Here is a 25,435-nt window from a genome sequence, read left to right as displayed (position 1 = left end):
ATCTGCGATAAACCACTTTTATCGTGACAAAATCAAACGTTTATCTCGAGAAAAAAAGAGCGCCAAAAGTGGTTTATCGCAGATAAAACCAAAACTAAAAGTAATTACACAAAATGCACTGACAAATATCTTGCAAATGTTTTAATATAATTGTTTATGAAAAAAAAAATCATAATAAGTATTTCCATGTCAAGTAGAAAACGTAAAAGTGTGAAAATTAGAGCTAACTTGGTGATTTTTTTTTATCGAGTAAATTTTAATATTTTATGTTTTTGATTAAACAGAATCGTTGAACATATCATCTAGTTTGATATATATTTTATTTTTTAGATTTGGTCTTGCATATTACACGTATCATCTAATAGAAGATTGGTTATTTTGCTTTATGCGCCCCCTTAAGTCAGAAAATATTTATTTTTACTCAGGTAAAAAAGTAGGATCGCTTTCAAGCATTTTAAAAAAGTCCGTTATTTTTTTTATCACATAATTAAGTGAGTTATTCTTTTATTTTAGACAGCATGGAGGAAGACAAAAATAAAAATAGAAAATATAATGAAACAACCCTGACATCCGCAATTTTCTTCAAATTTATTCTGCAGTCAAAAATGAATCTGTACACACAAACAATAATTATAAAGTCCAATATGTTTTTATTGTTCCCCTCTTTTGATAGGTAGTTTCTCGTTGATTAATAAATACATAATTATTACTTTCAATATGTTTATATTTTTTATTAATTGTATTTTTTTTTTACTTTTGTGTTAAAAAATAATAAATACTCGCTTAATTCGGTTATAACATAATTAGAGAAGTACTATCACCGAATTAGGGAGATTGTCACAGAATTAGACAAGTCATCGTGGTTTGATTAAGCTCATTTTACGCTGAGTTAATTCATATGTGTTAAGAATACACTTGCTCCATATGATAAATAGAAGATTGATTAATGTTCCTATTAAAAATAAAAATAAAATTTATAAAGTTTAGCCTGTTTTTTTTTTCATATTCTGTTTTGTCACAGAATTAGATGAGTTGACCCTAAATACTATTTTAACCACAAGACTTCGACGTTCAAATATAATAGTAAAATTCGAAAGGAAAAAAAAATACAAACAAATCGTAAAATTAAACAAATGTCATGCTCTAACTAATTAATATTTTTTCGCAATTATGTTGCTAATTTGCCATGGGACGGTTCTAAAAAAATATCACCCACGAGTTTTTTTTATTTGTCAAACAAAAAAAAAAACAAAACTAATTTCACGCCGGCGTATGACGCAATGTCGTGAATAAATTATAACTAGCAAATAATTATAAACAATTAATAACTGTGACCGTGTTTCTTTTGCACATATTTCACATAAATTATCTAAGATAGAAGGATAGTTTTCCTTAAATATATTCGAAGTCGAAATATATTCGACACCTATTTTTTATTAAACGTGAATGTAATTTTTAAACAGGAAAATGGGTATTTTAAATAATTATCATTTCTAATAAAATTATCATAAGAAGTCGAATGATTTATGTACATCTTCAAATTATTTTATAGACGTTTAAAACGAAAAGTAAAATTTTAAATTACGTAGGTCTACCGTTGAATTTATAGACAGAGTTATTTATCTTTGTATTATAAAAAAAGGGGCCTATATCTAAAAGCATTAGGTACCTACCTTACCTTATACCTAGGTACCTTACCTTATTATGCAACATCAATTATTTATCATTAAAACATACCTACCTAATTCTACAATACCTTGCTTCATAATCTCATCATCCAACCATTTCTTCAGCTCATCCTTAATCCAAACAGATGAGTGGCTCAAATCTCGGATATACATCTATTAGCAATACAAACACAAGCCTAAAGGTACCTAATCCGTTAACCCCGCGAACACTGGGGGTCTGTCAGACCACCATAACTAACCCTATTAAAACCCTTCGCTATTAATGTAGCATAAAATTAAGTCCCGCGTCACGCGTCGTGCGCTATTTAAAACCGTGCCCTTAAGAATATGAGTTCGGTCACCTTAACTGTACCGTGACAAATTGTCTAAATAAATACTGCGAAATTTTAATTAGTTTTTTGTACGGGTCACAAACACCTTGATGGTTCGGGAAGGGTTTGTAATTGGTCACTTTGTTTACCTAACATTGTTCACATTTTCAGGCTGCAAAATGATAGTTTTGTTACACAACAACAAGGACACAAAAACTTTGAGGCAATCAAAGTAATGAAATAGAGGTGATAAAAAGATAGGTATAAATTATGCAAAAAATCTTATTCAAGTATATTATTCTGAATAAGCAATAGAAAATTAAATTTCAAACGAATAAAAATAATCAGTGAATGCAATGGTATGGATAAAAGTTTGTTGGAATAAAATATAGGCATTGTCGCAAAAATATGTCAAAGGAAATCTTGAATCGAATCAACCCAATAACACAAAACACTCGATTGACTGCAATCAAAGACACATTGTTATGACCACTGTATCTCTTATGTCATTGTACTAATAATTTCGAGGTTTTATCAACGGACTTAATATCGATACAAATATCGAACTTAATTATTTAACGCAAAGGGCAGGCGCGATAATGACGGCAATAAATCTCTAACGAGTTATGTCAATGATAACGCGGCCCTTGTGATCGCCGACAAAGTGTGGGGACAATTATTGAGGGCGTAATTTAATTATTATTAATACGCTAGGTATCTTTTGTGTCGCAATTGTAGTCTGATTTTTTGTTGTGAAATATGTGTAATGTAATGTCAGCCTCTCTTTATGAGACGTTGAGAGTTTTCCAAAAGAAAGGATAGAGTGATAAGAACTTTGAAAGGGTTTGAATGGAACTTTACGCTAGAAATTTTAGGGAAAATGGGAAACTTATCTAATTTCTATATCTATGCAATTATAAATATGACCTCTTCGGTATTGTTTAGCGCGTTACTGTTTCAATTGGAAATACTTTTGGAAACTAGGAAAAAAGGTCTTGGTCTGACATGGTGACCATTATAATATGCAAATATATATGAATGAAATTGAAACAAATATAAAATTAACACTGATAATCCTAATCTTAGTAAAAAATCGCGTTCCTAGGTACATTTTGCTTCCATTAATAGAAACATTGTTTTCATGAAATTAAATTGCCACTTCACCAATAAATCTTGCACCTAACTGTATTCGAAAGTGTATTAAATATTCTATATCAAATACTTCCACTAGGGTAGCAAATCTGTGATAAATTCCTCCCTCGAGGGCCCTACAGCATCAGCAGCCGCAATGGATTATACGATACACATGTCGCTGGGCTCAAGTACCCTTGCTTTATCTGTGCCCTTTACAATAGACAGAAGTCAAGCATTTTATTGGATGTTTTGTTAAGAATTGGAAAATCAGTATCTAATTTAAGAATCTGTTTAATTATGAATGCAGTTTCTGAGGATATGTTTTTTACTAAAAAATAATGGCAACAATTATTGTTAACAAATTAAAGTCAAATGTAAACTTATTATAAAAAATTGTTGCCAGGATATTATTAACGAAGATGGTCATTGGTTGGCTAATTTAATACTTAGTTATGTTGGAGAGTATAGATTATTCTATAATTTATTATTTTTATTACTTTAAAATTAATATTCTAATTACATACCTAGTACCTACTTACATTTCTTTAATATAATACCTATCAAATTTATGTTAACTGAATTACTGTCTACTTATTGTGTTGTTGATTTTAAAGAGCGAGATAAAATCTTTACATAGAGCTGCATTTGGATAAGTCCAAATGCAGCTCTATGTCATAGGTAAACAAAATCAAACTTTAATTATTCACTAAAACTAAATACAAGGTCTTACCAAATGACCAAACTTTTAAATAATTAGAATTAATAACACAAACGTCACGAACAAACAGTAACCACAAGCGAACAAGACGTGAGTTATAGCACCCGAGAGACCGGCACAGATAATGTAACGTACGCACTGCTGCAGCTGTTCTTGTTTATCTGTGCAATTGTGACGTCAGGTTGGTGAACTTGTTCTGTTTTTGAATGTTGGTAGTGTTTTTGATTAATAGATTAATTATTTTTACGTCAGGATTCACTGATGTTTTTGGTAAGGGATGTGGAAAAATGTTTTGTTGAGAAATTTTATGTCTATGTAAGAAGAGTAAAAAATGTTAGTTATAGGTTAAACGTAACTGAATTATAAAAAATAAAAAAGAATAATATTTTGGTTAATGATATAAACACATAATTTAAAAAATATCTATACTAATATTATAAAGAGGAAAGGTTTGTATGTATGTATGTATGTATGTATGGTTTTCACGCATAAATTACTGGACCGATTTTGATGAAATTTGGCACAAATAATCTTTAGACCCTGAGAAAGAACATAGGCTACCTTTTATTGCTAAATATGTACCACGAGCGAAGCCGGGGCGGACCGCTAGTATTTAATATAGGTACCTAGGTACTTGAATGTATATTCTAAGTATTTTTGGGGAAGTAATAAACTAATAAATTCATTCTTACAAAATAATTCTGTATAGGTATCTAGTCACATATTCTCTTTTTAATTGAAAATTTTAAGTGAAACACTTAAAACAAAAGCATTCACTTTTAACCATCAGCCATCAATCAAGAGTTAAAGTGATCGATATTGTTTTCATAAAATATTAAAATTTTATTACACCTCATATCGGCGAGCCAAAATTGCCGTTAATATACGCTTTGTAATATATTGTAATATCCATTTATCACGTTTCAATCTTTGAATACGGTGTAGCTCCAGGCGATGGCAACCAACCACTATATTATACGCAATTATAACGTGTATCTGCACTTTTATACTGGGTGTTTAAATGACATTTTTATGCAGACGTAAAGAGATTCCTTTGAAGTGCATATCACGGAGATATCAAATGATAATATGTACAAGCATTCAGTATTTTAAACTGACGTTTCTTGATATTCTGATTCCATTTATTTCTCCGTGTATTTTAAGACTCTAATAGGAATGTGCAAATTTATTATCTAGTTAAATGAATCCGATTAAATAAAAAGAGTGTAAAAATTAATAAAAAGTTCACGCCAATTTTAATTATATTTTTGAAAACTCTTCATAGTTATTTTTCATATTACAAGGACTTTAAGGATATTAGGTAGGTACCAAGTAAATAAATTGTAAAAAAAATTCGACTGATGTTAGGTAATTATAATTAATATCATTTGTAAAATTGATTTTATCAATTAATAGCTACCTAGTGCCTATATTCCTACATCTTTTGACCACATTTTCCTCATTAATCCCTTGCGTTGTTGCTAGGTTAAGAATTTAAGAATTGTTTTGTTTTGTTTGTTGACATAATAAACTAATAATCAAAATACCTATAGCTAATCGTTTTAGAAAGAGAAATTACATTTTTTTTTATTTCGGCTCCTGAATTAGTCAAAAACTGTGTCTCAGGCTTCTGCACTCCCATTTATGTTCTTAACATGATGCCTACAGCTACGTTCTAAACAAAAATAACTACAAAATTATCAATACACTAACCGATCCCATGTAGAAAAGAGGTCATATAATTGAATTAAAGTTTTTTCGGGGAACAGTTTACTGCACCGTTTTTGATAATATGCAAGTATCGGAATCAATGTCTTCATCACATCACGTACACGCAAAAAATGCTGTTGAAAATCTCGTGAATAAACTTGGCAATAATTTTAAATCATTTTACAAGGTTCTGCTGGACATGATCAATTATTGTACTAAAAAATAAAATTTATGAACGGCTGCATGACGTAATTTTGAAGTTTTATTTAAAAAATGTAAAAAATGGAAAATTATTAAATTAAGCGTGTTACTGTGCGGATGTGTTTATTTATTTACATATTATGAGTTGTATGAACAAATTGTTATTATTATTTGATTAAATTATTTGATTTCGATAACCTGACCGTGAACTAAACATAAAGAAGTGACTTTTATTTATATTTATTAGGTAGAATAAGAATATTTTCTTATTGGTTCCGTATATAGGATTGTACGATAACACTACTCTTTCATTATACGCGAAGAGCTTGCGCAAAATGCAGAGAACGAATCTCATTATCGAAATGGTGGTATGATAAATGTATTTGGCAACAGTCATTAATATTGTTTCAATTTTATAAGTAACACCAAGGAATCCAGTCCGGGGGGCGTGGCTCCCAACCCGCCAGATACGTATTCTGAATCAAAATTATTACTTTATTATTGGCAGTGTTTTCGAAATTAATTTCCCGGGATCGAACGCAAATTATAGGCGATCACCGACGCCGTGCGAGCAACTTGTAATTATTTTTTGTATGTTTTACAAAGAAATTTTGAGTTTGAAAGTTTGAGCAATTTCGTCACGAGTCACGACACGTTTTCGCAGGAAATGAAATTAAACATTTTATAGAGCTAATTCTCACCTGTTTTTAATTAATTTAATTTAGGTGTTTTGCTTTTTGGAACAATTTATCATTCCCTTTTTGTGAATTTATTATTCATTTAAGATCATGTGCATCATGATAGTAGATAACTGCAAGACAAAGTTTCTCCGCATATATGTATTTTATTTCTTAATTAGGTATTAGGGAATTAGGAACTTATATACATAATTTATAATTGGAAGAGCCTACTGCAATTAGTACTTAGCTATATTCCTAAACGAATATTCTCGTTGTCCTTAAAAGTGTAGTAGTATTTATAGGTGAACAAATGAAGAATGTGAATTGAAATACTATTGTGAATCAAATTTTGTAAAATATCTATTTCTTTTTAACCACATTTAGGTACGTTACTTTAGCTTTAAACAACAAAACAAGGATTTTAACAAGGCTATAAAACAAACTGTCAAAGTGCTGTCAAATAGGTACAATGGTTAAATCTTAACATTTAATTAAGAAATATATCAAACTATTCGTTACCCGATAATTATATATGTCTAGATAACAGTCCTATACTTCCGCAAACATTAATGTCTTTATGAATCTGTGCTTGTACAAATAACCGGCAGTTAACAATTATCCAATTATTTTAATCTACAATCCTCCTACATGCACCTACATAATTTCAACACCTTAAAAATCCGATCACATACTGAACAACTCTTAAGTAGACATTATGACTTCCCTTTTACTTTTTTGCAACGTTAATTTCAGATATTGCGAACCTTTTTACGAGGTAAATGTTAATATGATATGATAATGGTGTGTCGGGTTGTGATTTCGTTGAATATTCATGTAAGTAGTATGTTGTTTATTTAATTATCAGTTAGATATATATGCATTATGCATTGCACTGAAAATTATCACAATAAAATTATTTTAGTTTTGTTGAAAAATAACTGTCTGTAAACTGCTTAATTCTTCGTAATCATCATCTTATCTTAGACTTAACAATAATTAAAAATAACATAAATATTATTAATAATCTTATTTATTTGCTACAAAAGAAAAAGAAACATTAACCGGTTTAATTTGTATTCTCTAATAAACATATGTAATTCGTATAACATACATTTACTATAGGTACTTTTACTATAATCTGTTAAAAAGATTGTCATACTTTAAATACAAACTTTACATGGAAGCTAAAATGGTTGGTAACTTCTGGAGCACGAGTGATGTAATAATTTCCAATAAGCATCTTCTTGGAAGAATAAAATTGAATATCGTCAAATTTTACGCTTTCCATTTCTCAGTATTTTGACACCTGGACAGTGATTTCCACTAAATGTATACCTATGGTAAGAAGTATCTTAAAAATATTTCTGGAATTTATCTATTACTTATAAGAAATATTATTAAATACTTAAATAGGTACCTATTGAGCGTTGGTTGTGCCTACATAGAAGACATGATTTCTTTCGCTCAGTACCCAGTACTCACTCATATAATATTATACCAATAATAGTCTTTAATCTTTATGTAGAGGCATATTATTCCATGTCCAATACTGTGTCCATATGAGCCCGTCCAATTTTCTACCACCTAAAGAGTGTAAGTACACTACTTAAAACATAATTAGATAGGCTACCTACTGCTAATGGATATAATTGTGTAGCAAATATCTTACATTCTGCAATTTTAAATATACCTAAACAGATTAGTAAATACTACGTGAACCTAAACTCATTCACAAGTCTAGAATATTTCCACAGCACGCAAAGTACGTAAATTTTTATTTTATTCATAGTGATACTATCTCCGCATGAGACCAGAATTAAATGTTCATATTCAATAAAATCTTCTCAGATAGCGTTTATTGTATTACACTGAATACAGGGGATTTGATATATTTCCATGACTCTTGATAATTTATATCTTATTTGTTGAGATACGATCTTTATGCGTGTTTCTGATTGGTTTTTCATAGATTATATTCGCGTTTATTGTATTGCTCTATGAATTTATTGCTCTTTGGGAATAATATGGCGATCTATGGCGATATTGATATTTGTGAGTTGTAATCAAGTTTTATTTTTCCACTTAAATTTCAATCAAAGTTTATATCGTTCCTAATCGAATAATAAACAAAAGTTTTGGTGAAAATTTGGGAGAAATGTCGCAAATACTTGATTAATTTTTGTTTTATCATTTTTGACATTAGTGATCCCACCAAAAACATTTTCATGTAAAATGTTGCCAAGACGAGCCCATATGACTCGCACTGTCAAAAAGTTATCAGATCTCATGTAGAGCCAAGCTTCTAACACTACACGCCCTAACTCTACAAGGCCTAACTTCACAAACTCTACACCTTAGTCAAAATATGTGGCTTGGCCATTTCGCTACATTCACATCGGCGTAAGGTGAAAAATTAATTCACTGTTCATTACTTTTGTGTTATACAATAGTTCTTGTAGTAACTAACGGCCAAGCCACATATTTTGACTAAGGTGTAGAGTTTGTGAAGTTAGGCCTTGTAGAGTTAGGGCGTGTAGTGTTATAGAAGCTTGGCTCTACATGAGATCTGATAACTTTTTGACAGTGCGAGTCATAATTATGGGCTCGTCTTGGCAACATTTTACATGAAAATGTTTTTGGTGGGATTTCATTTCTTTTTGTAGGTTGTTTGTAACAATTTTTTTTTAACAAGGAGTACCTATACATATATATATATATCTATGGGAACCAAGTTTTAGATTATTAGATTAGACCTCTAGCGTCATCAAAATTTAATTTAAAATTACAGGTCTCATACAAACTCCCATCCCCTAGTTTAAGGGGTTGGGGGATGAAAGTTACAAGTTTTATAATTTTTTTGTTGTTTGTGTGCTAATACCTACTAGCTTACATACAAAATTTCAGCTTTCTAGGACATTAGGAAATACCTTAAGAATTTTGATGATCATCAGTGAGTCAGTGACGAAATCAGCGTTTTTTAGATATAAATAAAATCTGAAGTATAAAAGCTAATGTAATTAAAACTTAATATGTTCAATAAGTCCGCTATTGACAATATATTAAAAAATTTTGTTGATCTAGCATAATCCAAACCCAAGTTATGAGGGTTCAAAAAAACGTCGAAGCGCTTCGAGAAAAGGTAAGTAGTGCCCGTGCGCCTCGCTTGGTTCGTCTTGGCGGGGGCACTACCGTGCCCCCAGATATCATGAAATTGAATAAACTTAATTCACGTGAACGTAAATACAAAACAAACGTAATTGACTCAAACATAAACTTCGGGTCCATATCTTCACCATTATTCATACCAAAACAACGGAACAAAGTAGAATTATTAACTGTACGAATTTATTAACCGCGTAACACAACCCTCAAATAGATACTTAGCCCCCTCCCCCTCCCTAGTGACATTAAAACATTGAGGAAGACTAAATTAAAGCGCGCCAAAACTGTTCTCTGCGGACCCAAGGCAGTCGTTTGTTTTAATACAATAACCGTAGTCATCTCTTTCACTCTCCTCATTAGGCTTGATTTGTCGTCTCGTTCGCACTCGTGCACTTAATTTCTCATAAAGCTGCGGCCACACGATGCGAAGGAGAGCTGGCGAACGAATATTTACATGAACCAGCGCGTTCGATACCACAAGCGAGCCTTCGCATACCACTGAATATTTGGTGTACCAAATGCGATGTGGCTACGCTAAATACTTTGTAAGCACAGTGTGGACGGAGCATGGCAAACGGAGAAGTAATTCATTGATCTTGTTCCTCATTGCAAAACTTTCAGAAGCTTCAAATGGATTTTGTCGGAAGGAGATCTGATTTAAGTTTATCATTGTTTTGTCTTTAGGATTACGTTGTGGATATATTTATGACATTAAGTGTACCTATCTATATCGATATTAGACTTCGTGTAAAACCAGTGTTAATTAGTAATTACCTACCAGTATATTACCTACTTGAAGCCAGACATCGTTAGTTCGTGAATCGTGATCAATTCAATTCCGAAGCATTGAGATAATATTAATATGGAGTCGATACCGCCTACACCACTTATGTTCCACTCAACATACGTCATGTGGCGTAACTGCACTCAGTCGCTTGCTCGCTCATTGGCGCGAACGTCACGCTCATTTTTTATTTGTTTTAAAGTGAAACGCATCAAATATGCCTACGTGTGTGTTAAGATATTGCACAAATAATACAAATAATACGGAAAAGTGCAAAGGAATAACTTTTCAATCTGTAAGTAACTAGATAATAATTTTTAAAACTTAGTTAGAACAAAATTTTTGGCGGGCGACATTTTGCGTCATTTGTCATAGATTAAAAATTTAAGATATGACATTGGGCATGAAATAAGTGTTGTTAGTAATATTTGCTGGCGTATATTTTTATAGTATAAAATAATAATTTTACATATTTAGAAAAGCATAGACTGGTTGTTAATTGAAAAAAGGTGAAATCATGAAATATGAAAATCAATTACTTAATCACCAATTTTTTTTTGTTAATTGATTTTAATCAATTTTAATTGATATTGTATAAGCTACTGACTTGAACGTATAATTGAATTATTATTTATTTATCTGCACAAATATTATAAAGAGGAAAACTTTGTTTGTTTGTTTGATTGTAATAAATAGGCTCATAAACTATTGGACCGATTTTGATGAAATTTGGCACAGACAATCTTTAGACCCTGAGAAAAAACATAGGCTACTTTTTATTGCGAAATATGTACCACGGGCGAAGCCGGGGCGGACCGCTAGTTCAGAGATTAATATTTTTTCTATTCAAGGTTTCCATGTCTGGGTCGTGAAGAAAGGGAAAAATGGGTAAAATTTGTCCAAAACAACCGCAGTGAAGAAACCTGGTTACCATCCGATAGAACTAGCGTCTGTTCATTGCATTTTCGCGATGAGGATAAATATACCACAAAAGCAGGAAGGCGTATTCTAAAGAAGTCTGCTGTTCCTTGTATTGATGTTAGTAATAATAATAAAATTTTACGGATTTGTATAACAAATAAAATATTATTTTAGCCATCACTAACATTATTATTATTATATTTATTTTAGCCGAAGGTGTGCTACAATAGTACTGGAACAATACAAGCAATTTCTGAGCCGGGAACATGTTCTGAGGATGATGAACTAAATATTACACACAATTTTTTTTAAACACAATTTTTACACGGCTTTTATTTTTTTTCTAAAAAAAGGCTCAATTTGTAAGGAATGAAACTTCCCATAGCCCATATTGAACCTCCTCATCCTATATTATATGCCAGATATTGTTAGCCCCGCGTAGTAAAGTCAGTTTATATCTAAAATAAATATTAAGTAAGTACAAAGAAAATTTCAAGTCAACGTGCATGTAAGGAGTGGCACGCAATAAAATAAACAGAAAGAAACAAAGTGTCGCCTCTATAGCGGTGAGTCAGTGACATCGCATAATCTATGACTGTCTAGCCGTCATTCGCGCGCCCCGCGCCGCCATCTTGGCGCACAGATTTTGTTCGTGGTGTCTGCTCCATTATTAATATTATCTCAATGTTCCGAAGCCTACTAGATTCATAACACTTTAGTAAATTAAAAGACAGGATAACGACGTGTTCATAACAACGGCGCTCCTCTTAATCACTTCTAATTTATTTAGCCGTGGAGGGAGAGCTACTAATTTCCAACCATCCCTCTTACACTCGCGTCTGACAGCTATACCCGTCTCTCTCTAGGGACCATTTTTAATTAAAATCACCGAGAGAAAATTATAAATTATATTCTATTTTCTGAAACTTGTTCTGACGCTTTGTCGGAGATTATCTCTTTTTTATGAGCCCCCGGTCGCGGGTTTGTTTTAACTGGCAAAGGATTTTCCGTAATGGTCAATGTAGAAATGAGTTGTTTAAAAGATTTTATGTCTCGTGCAGGAATTCGACGTAATTTCTGATCAGTGTCCGTTTAAAGGGACCTTTATTGTTAAAATTTATTTATCAATTTGCTAAATTATATCTAAAATAATATTTTGATCAATTATCACATTGATCAACCTCACTGATGACATTGAATTTTATAGATTAACTGGCCAATGTTTTCTCAATTGAGAACTAATATATCTAACTTAATTAAAACTGAAAGACAATCAATCATAATTTAATTAAATTTATAAATTAACTATTTATCTTGATCTCCTCAAACTCAAACTCAAACTCAAACATTTATTTATTCAATTAGACTTCTTCTAGAAGCACTTTTGAAACGTCATTAAGTACATATTTTTAACATTTACCACCGATTCGGAAAGCAGTATCTACGGAGAAGAATCGGCAAGAAACTCCATAGTTGCTCTTTTTAATCATGTCCTATAAAACTTTTATTGCATTTACTTAATCTTTCAGTAAGTAGGAACAATTAAAATAATATACAAATTTTACCTAATCTTAACATTAAATTTTATCCATACAGAAAGTTTAAATTGAATGGAAAGAAATAAAATACCACATCACAGGCTAAGTATGTTTATAGTTCGTTGTTGACATTCGTGGCTAAGTAGCATTTCATAGAGATTAAACAACTATTTGTTGTACATATCATTGTAAACCTATCTTTATTCTTTAGGTATATTAAATACCTGTAGATTTATAACAGTACTTTCTAGTACCTACATCATTATATGTACCTCCATACGGTACAGATAATTTCCAATAAGAAAACACATATATTAATATTAATAGCGTGGTTTAACGCCGAGTTTTATAGTTTTCAATCAAAACGCATCCACGTATTAATTCCAGGCTCATATAAAATACAATGTCGTATGTAAGATTAAATAACTATTAAATATATTAAATATATCTCTATCAAGATGTTTGATGTCTTTATCCGTTAGCGATGTTATTAATTAATTATATTTTAAATTGAAAATCCTCGTAGTTTGTTAAACCAGTCAACCAGGCTAGACTAGATAATTAAATTGTAAATGACTTGCCAATTTCATTCTTATTTTTTGTCTGTGTCTCTATATTTTTTTTAATATTTATTTATTTATCAGTTATGTAAACGGTCCCTAATTAAATATTTTGTGAAACTGTAGGGAATGTAGGGATAAGGCAAAATTAAACATAAGTATATTACATTATAGTATTAACATTTATTGTCAGCTTCTGATCTCTTACCTAGAGAATACAAGCATATTTTTATAAAATTGGATAAGAAAAGTCGACAAATGATTCCCTTTTTACAAAAATTTTAGAATATAAAATCAAATATTATTAATTAGATACTATTTCCAAAATCATTCTCTATTTTAACTTAGTTTTTTTATAGCTTTTTATTTCCAATTTCCACATACTAATTCCTTCTAATCATTCAAGGTGGTGTCGGTGATGACGACGGTGACAGCGGCAAGCGAAGACGTTCCAGAACGAACTTCAACTCCTGGCAACTGGAAGAGCTGGAGAGAGCGTTCCTCGCGTCACACTATCCAGATGTCTTCATGAGGGAGGCTCTGGCGATGCGACTGGACCTGAAAGAGAGTAGAGTCGCGGTAAGTTCGTTGTAATATTATTTTTTTATATGAGGTGTCTTGAAAAGTTTATAGGTAATTGCAATCTGAACGTTTGTCCAGATGTTTTTAAGTAGGTTGTACTTAAAATGTCTATAGATACCTATAATGCTCTAAGGTAGTTTACGTATAAAAATAAAATAAAAGACAAATTAAGTATGTAGGTACACACATGACCGAAGTCATAAAGCTATCTATACTTTACATTTAAAAAGCTTTAGAGCAGATAAATAGATATATTTTACACCGGCATTACATACGACTATCTCAAAATATTTTCCAGAAAATTTGTATAGCGCAGTTTCTACTTAATTTTTATGGTGATAACTTATGACATCAACAAACTTACAATATCTGCAGAATTTTATCAAAAAACAACATTTTAACATCATCCTTACGGCCTATCATATATGCAATAAGATACTGATCTTATTTACTGCTCTAACAAAACCAGTAAACAGAGAAGTGAATACATAAACAAGTACAATGTTGTTTAAAATAGACTGAACAATAGCTTCACCACACCTTGCTTAAGCTGTTATAAGTTTATTGACAACTTAACTGACAGGAAACACCATATCACATAAACGGAGAACACATTTGACGATCGCTTTGGACACGCTGTTTTAATGTTAACCCTTTGTTGCTCAGTTAACTTAAGTTTAGCCAAGCGTATACTCTCGCTTAGAATAATGGATATAAACACGTGTTTATGGCTTACTTTTTGCGTTGCGCCTCTATTCCTTTTTATGTGCTAAAGTATCACGTCTATAAATATGATGTGGAAATTAAGAGTGGATTGTTTTAGTGTATGTTATTTAACTCATGTTAAACATTGGCATGGGTATATTACCTACATAAACGTTATAAAAAAAACTCGATTCCTCGGGAACATTCCCGAACTCAAGTTATTAGTAACGTTAAATTTTTATAACGTCACACATGCTCTATATAATCTATAATTGATTCTTTTGCTCTTTTGATAGTCCAGGATCCTTCTGCCATTTTTGCACGTGATTACTGTCAAGCTAATTTTCCGTGAGTAGCTTTATTTTGATGAGACGCCCAATAATTTTCTGTACGAAACTCTACTAAAAATTGCGTAATGAATATTTGAGAACCATCAAATCAAAACATTTTATCCTTGTTACCTCTGTAAGCTACCACAATCGAGAGTTTCGTACAGGAAATTATTGGGCGTCTCATCAAAATAAAGCTACTCACGGAAAATTAGCTTGATAGTAATCAAGTGCAAAAATGGGCGATGGATCCTGAACTATGAAGGATTCGCAATGATTTAAATATATAACTGAATTTCCTGAAGCTTTTATTAACCGAGCAATATTTAAATTTTAATCGATATGTACCTATTCTTTGCAACTGTTCGCAACATTGTAAAATTCTTAATAATAAAAATGTTAATTTTTATAATTTCCACTACTTACGCTCATTCATATTCTCAACGTCATTCGTAAACAAACTAAGCTGTTTTTATTCTGTACATTGATGTATCAATCCACCTTTACACGGAACATCTTAATTTCACCGGTTTTACTCGATAATTATAAATTATAGCCTGCCCTTTGAGCGTCGCTTTTCATTTAAACTGGAATGCGAGGACATGTATTTTATAACGATTATTCTAATTTATTGATACATTGATGAGACAGTGAATATGGAGGCTCGTGTTATTATTGAGGAATTAATTGGTTCTGAAGTTAGGTTGTATAAATTGTTTGATATTTGAATTATAACGTTTTTTCCATCGATAAGTACCTAAGCCAATTAGATTAGCCTAATTATGTATTGTTAACAAGGATAATTTATTATCGTGCTGTCATTATTAACTGTTTAATATGTAATCAATATGAAGAGTAGCAGTGTACCTACAATGTGCATTTTTCTTAAAAAAAAATAAGACGGAATAAATTAAGCAATCAAATGACTACAAATAAAAAAATTAAAGGTCTCTATATTTAAATGATATTCAAACATACAGCTCTATTTTTAATGCTTAAAATAGTAAATGATCACTACTTTTCAACACTCCTATCACCTATGTCCAAACATTACTTACCATCAAGAAACATGCTCAATATAAAATGAGGGGTGCTTCTTTTTCCCGGTCCTAAACGACCGCCAGGGACTGCGGTCGAATCGCATTCGACCAGCGGTCAACTTGGGATAATAGCGTATTGTAAGCAATATTTTGGGGATAACTTTTGTATGCGGATTTAATAAGTCGCAGATTGAGATGTATTTTTAAATGGTAGATTTTGGGTACGAATTTGCAAGAAAAAAAATATTATTACTGAAAATGAAATGTAATTGTAATTATTCAATGTCATACATATTTTAAATAATTATTAGGTACTATTTTAATTACATGGAAATTGCCCAAATTCTCTTAAAATTTTAACAACCAATAAAATACAAATATTCAATTGGTGATAATCATTGCATTCCTCAGCAATCTTATTAGTAACTGAAAACATTGATAGCTTGTAATAACACTTAAATAATGTTTATAAACATTATATTGAGATACCCATTACCCATGTATCTATATCATTTTATAAATCGCACCAATTTCATTTGGGTATAAATCTATTTCTATAATCAGTACTAACGTCGATTGTATCCAACGCTTATCGAGGAAATCTCGTCCAAGACAGACTATCCCACAGCACTCCTAATAGTTGGTATAAATCAAAAGATTGCAATCTCGCCGGCACCCCTGGGACGCGAGCGAGACGGCACGATTGAATCGCATAGATTTAAATGGTCGGGCGAGATAAGGATGGATATAGATTCCGCAGCACCGACCCGAATCGTGCGGCTGCTATAGGGACGTCACAATTCGATTACAGCTCAATAAAGTTAAAGTGACTTGTTTGCGTTTGTAAAGTGGATTTTTTCCTCCACTTGATTTTCTCTTTTTCTTCGTTGGCTTGAACGGGCGAGGGTGCGTTCACGGCGTTAATATTTTTTGCCATTTCATTGGAGAGCTATGTATTTTTAAATACATTGAATATTGCTCCAATTTTATTGTTGCGTTGTTGGTACAAGATACAAGATACATTCTCTTACTTAGAAGAATGTACGGCTTGCTCATAAGCCCCAATACACTTAGGTATGTAATATGTAATTAATAATTATATTACGTATGTAAGTAGGTACCTACTTATATTCTGTAAATGAGATGTCTGAAGCTATCATAGCGTATTTTTTGACTAAAGAGCTAATTTAAATGTAATTTCATACGAGGCAGACGTAAAACTTGCGAAAACGGCACTTGTTCCGCTGTAAGCGAGGAAGTATCGACTTCATTTTAAAATTCATAGCATAAAATTTACATTTATATGCCAATTTCATTCCCTAACAGGGCGTTGGCGGTCGCACGCACACATCAGTATTCCGCACACACACAGTGTTCCACCCCTGAAAGTTAAAAGAAAAAAAAATACGTTACATTCTCCGCTTGGCTGAAAGAAAAAGAAAAAGCGCAAGGTTTAAATATGGAACACTAAATGGAACGCTTAGGCGACAAAATGCGGATAGAATATAAAATTTAAGGAGATGTTGCTCTCCCCGTCGCTCTTCTGCATTTTCTTACTGCTGTTGTCTCTGTCTGAGCTTCGCTATCAAATACGAGACAAGTTTACCGCCCTAGGCTTAGCGGCAAAAGATAGACAGGCGTGTACGTAGGGTTGCCTCTCTGTATATTAAGATATAAATTTTCGCTCTAGCAAACAAGACGTGCTTCGTTATAAAGTGATTTAAGACAATATCTATTTGTAACGAGAGGCGGACACTCGGACACTCATTATAACTGTAATAATTCTGTCATAATTGTAATAAAACCAGCGTGTTATTATGGTGATAAAAGATAATTATGTGTTACTTAAAATACATTGAGTCATGAGTGAACTGACCATAAAGTCGTTACAATTAGTATTACTTAAATAGTTCAATGTGAAATTTTAAAGATTTATATTGCTCATTTCAAAATCCTTAAATTAATTATTGTAGATTAGATAGAGTTTTGGATAATTTACATGACAAAGCTATAGGGTGATGTTGATATTCACTGATATCTATTACAATTTTAATGAACAGTTAGATGTAAGCGAAAATAATTATAAAATAGGTCTTAACCGCTATATATCGTTTAGAAATAATTTAAACACAATACTCCAAAAACTTAGAAACAATCTTTCCATATCAATTTTCAATAGAAGACTGAAATTCTGCTGAACCACCTTAACTAAACTACAGTGTAGGTACAAATAATATTAAACATTACATTACATATCTACATACATCGTCGAATAATGTATAAAACTTCCATTTTAAAAACATATTCTAATTGCCCGTATTTGACAGTTTACGTGACATTTTAATATTATCGTGTAATACTATTGGACGGATAAGTTTTATCCAAGCATTGAAAAATCGGCCCTTAATACAATGCATCTCGTATCTCTCCACATAATCACCATTTACCAAGTGAAAACACCCATGATTAGAACGTATTTTCTTTCAGTTTCTCGTTAAAGATCCCCTTGCAGTAAATAAGAGTAAATAGACGGCAATGTATCGATGAGGCTTACTCCCGGGAGGGGTGGCTGTACGTTTGTCTTTGTGTAAACTCCTGAAACATCTGTTACGGGAAATAGAACCTTATTGTATGTGTACTTATATTGAATAGAATTGATTTTCCTTTGTATTGATTATCCTGTAATTTGCTGATCGGATTGCGCTAATCAGGGGAAATAGATACAACATTTGTAGCCTATTATGTATTTTGGAATCGGTAGGTACCTATATGTTTGTATGACATTTTGAGGTGTAAAAATAGATAGAGCATGTTTATACCAATATTTTATGCGTGTACACTGTACAGCACCTACTCAACTTATACGTCTCTAAAATACGTTTCTTTTATAAAAATTACCACGTAATAACGTATTTAGTACTTACCTAAATTGTAATATTAAATACCTACCTACCTATATAAAAATAGAAAGAAAGAAATATTTATTTAATAAAATAAAAGCCATAATCCAAAACAAATCACCAAAAATGTAAAAACCGCAATTAACTCCGATACCGTCAATCCATAAATCCATAGATAATTTGGTACAGACGTCACCGTGTTACAAAAACCCCGGAGGAGCACCCCTAGGGGGGGAGGATATACGTGCCTCATTAAGGAACAACCCACCGGCTGGCTATTCTATTCTGTTATCAATGTATTTCGATTAAATGCCACGTCGCCGATTTAATTAAATCTATATGGACTTATGTTATATCTTACTTATGTTGTACCTGTATGTTGGTACCTACTTGGTAGTTACTACCTATGTAGCTTTGGATTATCTATACTCTGTAGAAGTTATTTGAGAGTTATGTTAAAGTATTTTTAGAGTGCGTAGTCTAATATCTAATATCTAATATTCTAATATTCTAATATTCTAATATTTCTAATATTTCTAATATATATTATAAAGGCGAAAGTTTGTAAGGATGTATGGATGTATGGATGTATGGATGGATGTTTGTTACTCTTTCACGTAAAAACTACTGAACTGATTACAATGAAATTTAGCACACATATAGAGGGTAACTTGGATTAACACATAGGATAGTTTTTATCCCGGAAATCCCACGGGAACGGGAACTATATGCGGGTTTTCCTTTGCAAACGCGGGCGAAGCCGCGGGCGGAAATCTAGTAATAGCATATACTTAATTGCTTTCCCTGTATAGATTTATCCAATGAAGGTATATATAATCTTTATAAGTTTATACCTTAATTTTTAAATGTTGATGATGGATAAATTCAGACTAATTAACAAATTCTTTCTTTATTCAAAAACAAGTATAGGTATATTATGGCCTTATTTCCTAGAATATTAAAGGTCTAATAGGAATAGTCTTAATAAAGACGAGAGAATCGTACCTATTAATTCTAACGTGACTGAAAACAAAAAAATATGTTCCCTATCTGTTACATGAACATACTATATATTATGATGTTATAAATTATAATATTTTACATGCAAATAATAACGTCGTTATACAAAATAGCTACATGCAAAATGCATAAGTTGCGTAAATCAATAGACATTCAAGTTTAGCATTTTAAAATAAATAATATAAGTAAATGAGTAATATATTATTGCCTATTGTTAATTTGTAGCGTGGAATATCACGGCTATTTAGTTAATTTTGATTAGCCATTCTGACGCATATTTTATATTTTTACAGCTCATTGAAAACCATGGAATTGATAAGAAAATATTTTATAACTACGTAGTTTATAATAAACTAGTGGCCCGCCCCGGCTTCGCCCGTGGTACATATTTTGCAATAAAAGGTAGCCTATGTCCTTTCTCGGGTATCAAAATATCTCGATACCAAATTTCATGCAAATTGGTTCAGTAGTTTAGGCGTGATTGAGTAACAGACAGACAGACAGAGTTACTTTCGCATTTATAATATTAGTATGGATTAGTACTTATGCATTTTGTATTTAAATAAACTTCATGCTATTAGACTATTAATAACTAGCAGTCCGCCCCGGCTTCGCCCGTGGTACATGTTTACGTTTTCTCTCCTTTCCTATCCGGATACTCATATTACAAGGAATTAAAAAAAAAAGAATTATTGAAATCGGTCCAGCCGTTCGCGTGTGATACCGTGACCAAGGGAAATAGGGATAGAGATGATGAAGAAGTGAAATTTTGAGAAAAAGTCTTTTTAACCGACTTCAGAGGTTATCAATTCGGCTAAGTTAGAGCCATTAAAACCTGTTATTTTTGGTGACATGTTTGAGATTCGTCGGGAAAATGATTTTAATCAACACATTTAAACCATCAAGTCTAAACCATTTAGCTAAATGCATGAGAACTTGCTTATGAATATAACAATTGAAAAGCAAATCGTTCGTGATTATTTGTAGAGCAGTTGGCGGGAAATTTTACATAATTATGCCCTTATTATGCCTATTTATGTTAAAGGTGTTTGAAAATCGATTCTCTTGACATGCACCATAGTATAAAGATATGCACGTAGCATTAGAATATGGTAATGAAGTTATTTGTAACGGCCAATTTTGTTATTTGAAGGGCTTGTTATGTGGAATTGAAATGTTTTGGAACTAACGCTCCAAAGATTGTGTTGTTTATGTACTTTGAAATTTATATGTGGATATTTTAGTTTCGCGTCATTTTTTAAAGTTATAGTATTCACAATTTGGTTTGATTTAAGGCATTGAGAAACACTGGTCAATTTTAACTTCAAACCTTAGCTATATTTATTACTATCCGTAGCCGTAACTATCTGTGTTTTTCTTCTGTTATATTATGTCTGTTATATTCGCAAATCTGAATCGAATATTACACAGGGATAATTGCCACTAATTGAAAAACTCGAAGATCGAAGTCAATAAGACGTCAATCGAATTAGTATAATACTACTTACATATACCTATCTGCTGCCTCGAACATAATACATAAATAGGTAAAGCCAATATATTAAATATCGTTCACATAATTAAAATTTACCGTCAATAAAAGGTGAAACGTTTAAATTATTAAATTAATTCTCATTAATCCGACTGCCGGTTACCTTTGCCCATAAAATAAGATTGCCAGAACATTAAATTTAGTCGACATATGTTTTACAAAACCCTCCTTTCTGACATATGTAAAGAAAAGAACATAAATATTATTCGCCTTTATTAAGTTTATGATAATTAAACATCCATAAAATAAATTAATTTTTATTACTTTTGTTCAATTTGGATTCTATTTCGCCAATAACGTTTTTAGTATATTCGGCATAAATATCGCGTCGAACAGATTTTTTAGGTAAGGTACATGAAAGGTACCTGAGTGGAGGAATATAAAAATCAGAAATCTAGTGCATCCTAATAGGGAAGAAAACTATGATATCGAAAACGACAGTGCGTAACGTAATGTTAGAGCGTAGAAGGTGGTAGAGCCTCAAATTCCTAATCTTTATAAGTAGGTATTCTCAGTGATATTCTTAGTCTAATTCTATGGGAAGATACTTACTGACTCTTTATCACACACAAATAATATTGCAAAATATTAAAACTATTGTTTTATTCTTACTCAACATAGGTACCTTCAAGTAACCTTAATACGAATTTCTGTAGGAATATAAATTTAATAAGAATAATGCTTAACCATAGCCGTACGTACGTACTGCAAAGCCTGTACCGCTAAAAATAGCAAGCCAGTCTGATACGATAAATTAATTGTATAATTTGACGTGAGTCTACACCCACTGCCATTTGTCTTTGTCCCACCTTTGTTCGATGCAATACTTCGAAAGCACGAATAATTAAAATAGGATATAATGAATTATTATAAATTATTTGTCACTCGCCACTTTCATTTTTAATTGACCCGCTGACAAAACATATTAATTATATGGCATTATAAATTACAATATGTAATTGTTGGTGTATTTTATTCAAATTTATACAACAGTTATTAATGAGGGAAATGTTTTATTAGAAAGTTTTATATTTTTACTATATGGAATGTTACTTTGTTAAAATATTGAACGTATAAACCTCTTTTGTCTAATTAATAACACCAATGAGTTTCAGCTACATCGAAGCATTTTTTTTATCTCTTCTTCAAAATATTTCAAAAAGGAAAAGAGAAATAAAATGTATTTTATTTGTAAATCGATATTATAAAAACTCTACTACTTAGTATCTACCCAAATATCTTTTCACTATACCTACTTATAATAAAACACATACATAAATCCTTCCAAGTTACTCATAAATTATTTACATATGTGACATCATCATTAAGTATATTATTTAATTATAATGATGATGTTACATATGTATTTTGCAAAATTAAATTGTAAAACTGGCATGATTTAAAAGAGCAACTATGGAGTTTCTTGCCGGTTCTTCTCCGTAGATACTGCTTTCCGAATCGGTGGTAAATGTTTTAAATATGTAATGACGGTTTAAAAGTGCTTCTAGAAGAAGTCTAATTGAATAAATAAATGTTTGAGGTTGAGTTTTGAGTTTATTATCTTCCACCAGGTCTGGTTTCAAAACCGTCGCGCAAAATGGCGTAAGAAAGAGCACACGAAGAAGGGACCCGGGCGACCCGCGCACAACGCGCACCCACAGTCGTGTTCCGGGGAGCCCATACCGCCCCATGAGCTGAGAGCCCGCGAGAGGTGAGTCAATTACAGGACATAGTGGTAGAAACCATATAGATTCATTGCTAGTTACATAAATATTGAATAGAGGAAAAATTTTATCATCAATAAAATTTTTCCTCTATTTTTTTTCATTAGAAAATCAAGCTGCTCTATCACAATTAAAACTTTTATTGTTATTTTTTTCAGCATTATATAGTATTCAGTGCAGTTATGATGTATTCTTTCATGTTTTTCTTATTTAATTCCGCAGTTATCAATTTGTTAATCGGTGGTACCTAAATGTTAAAAATATATTATGACGCGACTCAAAAGTGCTCCTAGATGAAGTCATATTGAATAAATAAATGTTTGGGTTAAAATACATTATACCTAGCATGGTTGTTACAAAGTTAAAATATACTGGTGGGCTCAATTAGTGGGCAAAATTATTATATTGTACCTATTCCGGAACTTTCATATTTCACATATTTACTTACACTAATTAGAAATAAAACATTTATTATGTAGATTGTAGGTTTACGACGCAGTTTATAAAGTATGCAGTAATTACCCATACGTAATCAATGTTTCATGCAACTATAAAATTAGGTTCTATACTAATTAAGCCCTATTTTCTTAAACAGGGCGAGAAGAAGAAAGAAGCTGGCAAAAGCGCTAGAGAGGCAGGCGAGGAAGCTGCGGGCGAAGGGGATAGCTGTAGATCTTGAGGCCCTGAAAGCAGAGTACTTGGCGCAGCATAGGAACAGCGGTCTCTACTCGGATTCCGACGGGGAAATCGAAGGAGAGGAGTGTATGATTGATGTGGTAGGTGGAGACTCTTGTCACGACTCTGGTCCCGAAGACTTCTCGCTAGCTGGTCGGCTCCGTGCGCCATCTAGCGGCGATGCTATCAACAACTCTGACAGCTCGACGTCAGACGCGCACTCCGGCAGGAACTTCAGCCCGCTCCCCGACCCTCAACCATCCTTCTTCAAGCAATTCACCGCTGCTGCAGCGAACTTTGACAAATTTGACTTCGATTCTGGGAGAGCGGTGTCTTTAGACCTAAGCGGAACATCGTCAGAGCAGGATTTGTCTAAGAATGGGGGAACAAGAAAACACAATCCGTTCAGTATAGAGTCTTTGCTTAACACGTGAAAATAACTGTAGAGGCTTTGTACTGTGTGTGTTTTGTTTCTCTGTTTACAGACGGTTTTGTGCATTATACAAACACTTCTCATTAATCAAATAAGACAAGCAGACAATTACTATAGAATATATTAAACTAGACTAAATGACAAATGCGATTTATAGATCGGAATTAAATGAATGTTCTCAGCTTAAAATATTCGTCAACATAACACTTATTATGACTGTATTTGTGAATATTATGCATTCAAAATCGTTGAAATTTATGTGAAGAATGTGTTTGTATATTGAAAGAATATCTAGTTTGGTTATATAAGACTTGATAGGCACCACTTAACATATCTCCTGTGAATATAATCATAAGTTGTATTATATAGAGTTAATGTAAATAGACTATATTTATTATAAAGTTAACTTACGGGGCAATAAGAGATATTTGTTATCTTTTTATTTATAATTTCAGATTTTATTGTTGATCTTAACCAAATTGTTTTATCATATTTATTTAATTTGAAAACGTGCAACGAAAAATAACGCAATACATTTATTATAACTGAAATCGAATATATTTGTAAAAATATAAAGAATTATTGTTCAAACATTACTTTGAAAGATTTTCTTGTTTTAAATGAAAAGCAAAGTCTGCAAATACATAGTTGAAAGTTTAATTTCCTATGTTCGCACTTATTTAGTAAGTTCGCGTCATTACCGAGAGCGGTCAGCGATTAACGTAATTACTCCATTAAAATATAATTTCTTGCCGCCTAGCTACATTGTTTCATAAATTGTCCTTATTACAAGTTTCTTGTGTGTTAAATATAAAATTGATTTTAATAAACCTTTGAAATTATGAGGAAATTGTGAAAATATTTTAAATAATTCCTTGCTATTAATTCGTATTAATATAAAAATATTAAATTAAAAAATCATTTTTAAGCAATTAAAAACAATATAAATTAAGCAGCTTATAAAAAATCTCATTCTGAAAGGTCACTGACCATTTTGTTTCACAAAGCCGTACGAGGAAATGAAATAAACAATACAAATATGTAGTTGTTAAAATTAGGAACTCCTAT

At 31.8% G+C, this 25,435-nt stretch overlaps 1 protein-coding gene across 2 annotated transcripts in view; it reads left to right on the top strand.

Annotated features, from left to right (window-relative positions):
* LOC149486397 (homeobox protein unc-4-like) overlaps positions 1 to 25,215 on the top strand; it is a 37,485-nt gene extending 12,270 nt beyond the window's left edge. Inside the window, exons 2-4 of one of the 2 annotated variants that reach the window (XM_089697800.1) lie at positions 13,814 to 13,986; positions 23,107 to 23,246; positions 23,864 to 25,215. In XM_089697800.1, coding sequence (XP_089553926.1) covers positions 13,814 to 13,986; positions 23,107 to 23,246; positions 23,864 to 24,368 — 818 coding nt within the window. In that variant the 3' untranslated portion in view covers positions 24,369 to 25,215. Of the gene's footprint in view, positions 1 to 13,813; positions 13,987 to 23,106; positions 23,247 to 23,854 lie in introns of both variants that reach the window. The other variant, XM_089697799.1, reaches the window with a different exon arrangement.
* Positions 25,216 to 25,435: the final 220 nt, after the last annotated feature.

This window comes from Colias philodice, chromosome 8, assembly GCF_061535455.1.
Source record: "Colias philodice isolate Cphi_HAF_F1 chromosome 8, ilColPhil1 Martin Lab GWU primary, whole genome shotgun sequence".
Taxonomy (NCBI): Eukaryota; Metazoa; Arthropoda; class Insecta; order Lepidoptera; family Pieridae; genus Colias; species Colias philodice.
Note: the sequence above shows the minus strand (reverse complement) of the source record. Positions and strands in the feature narration are given on the sequence as shown.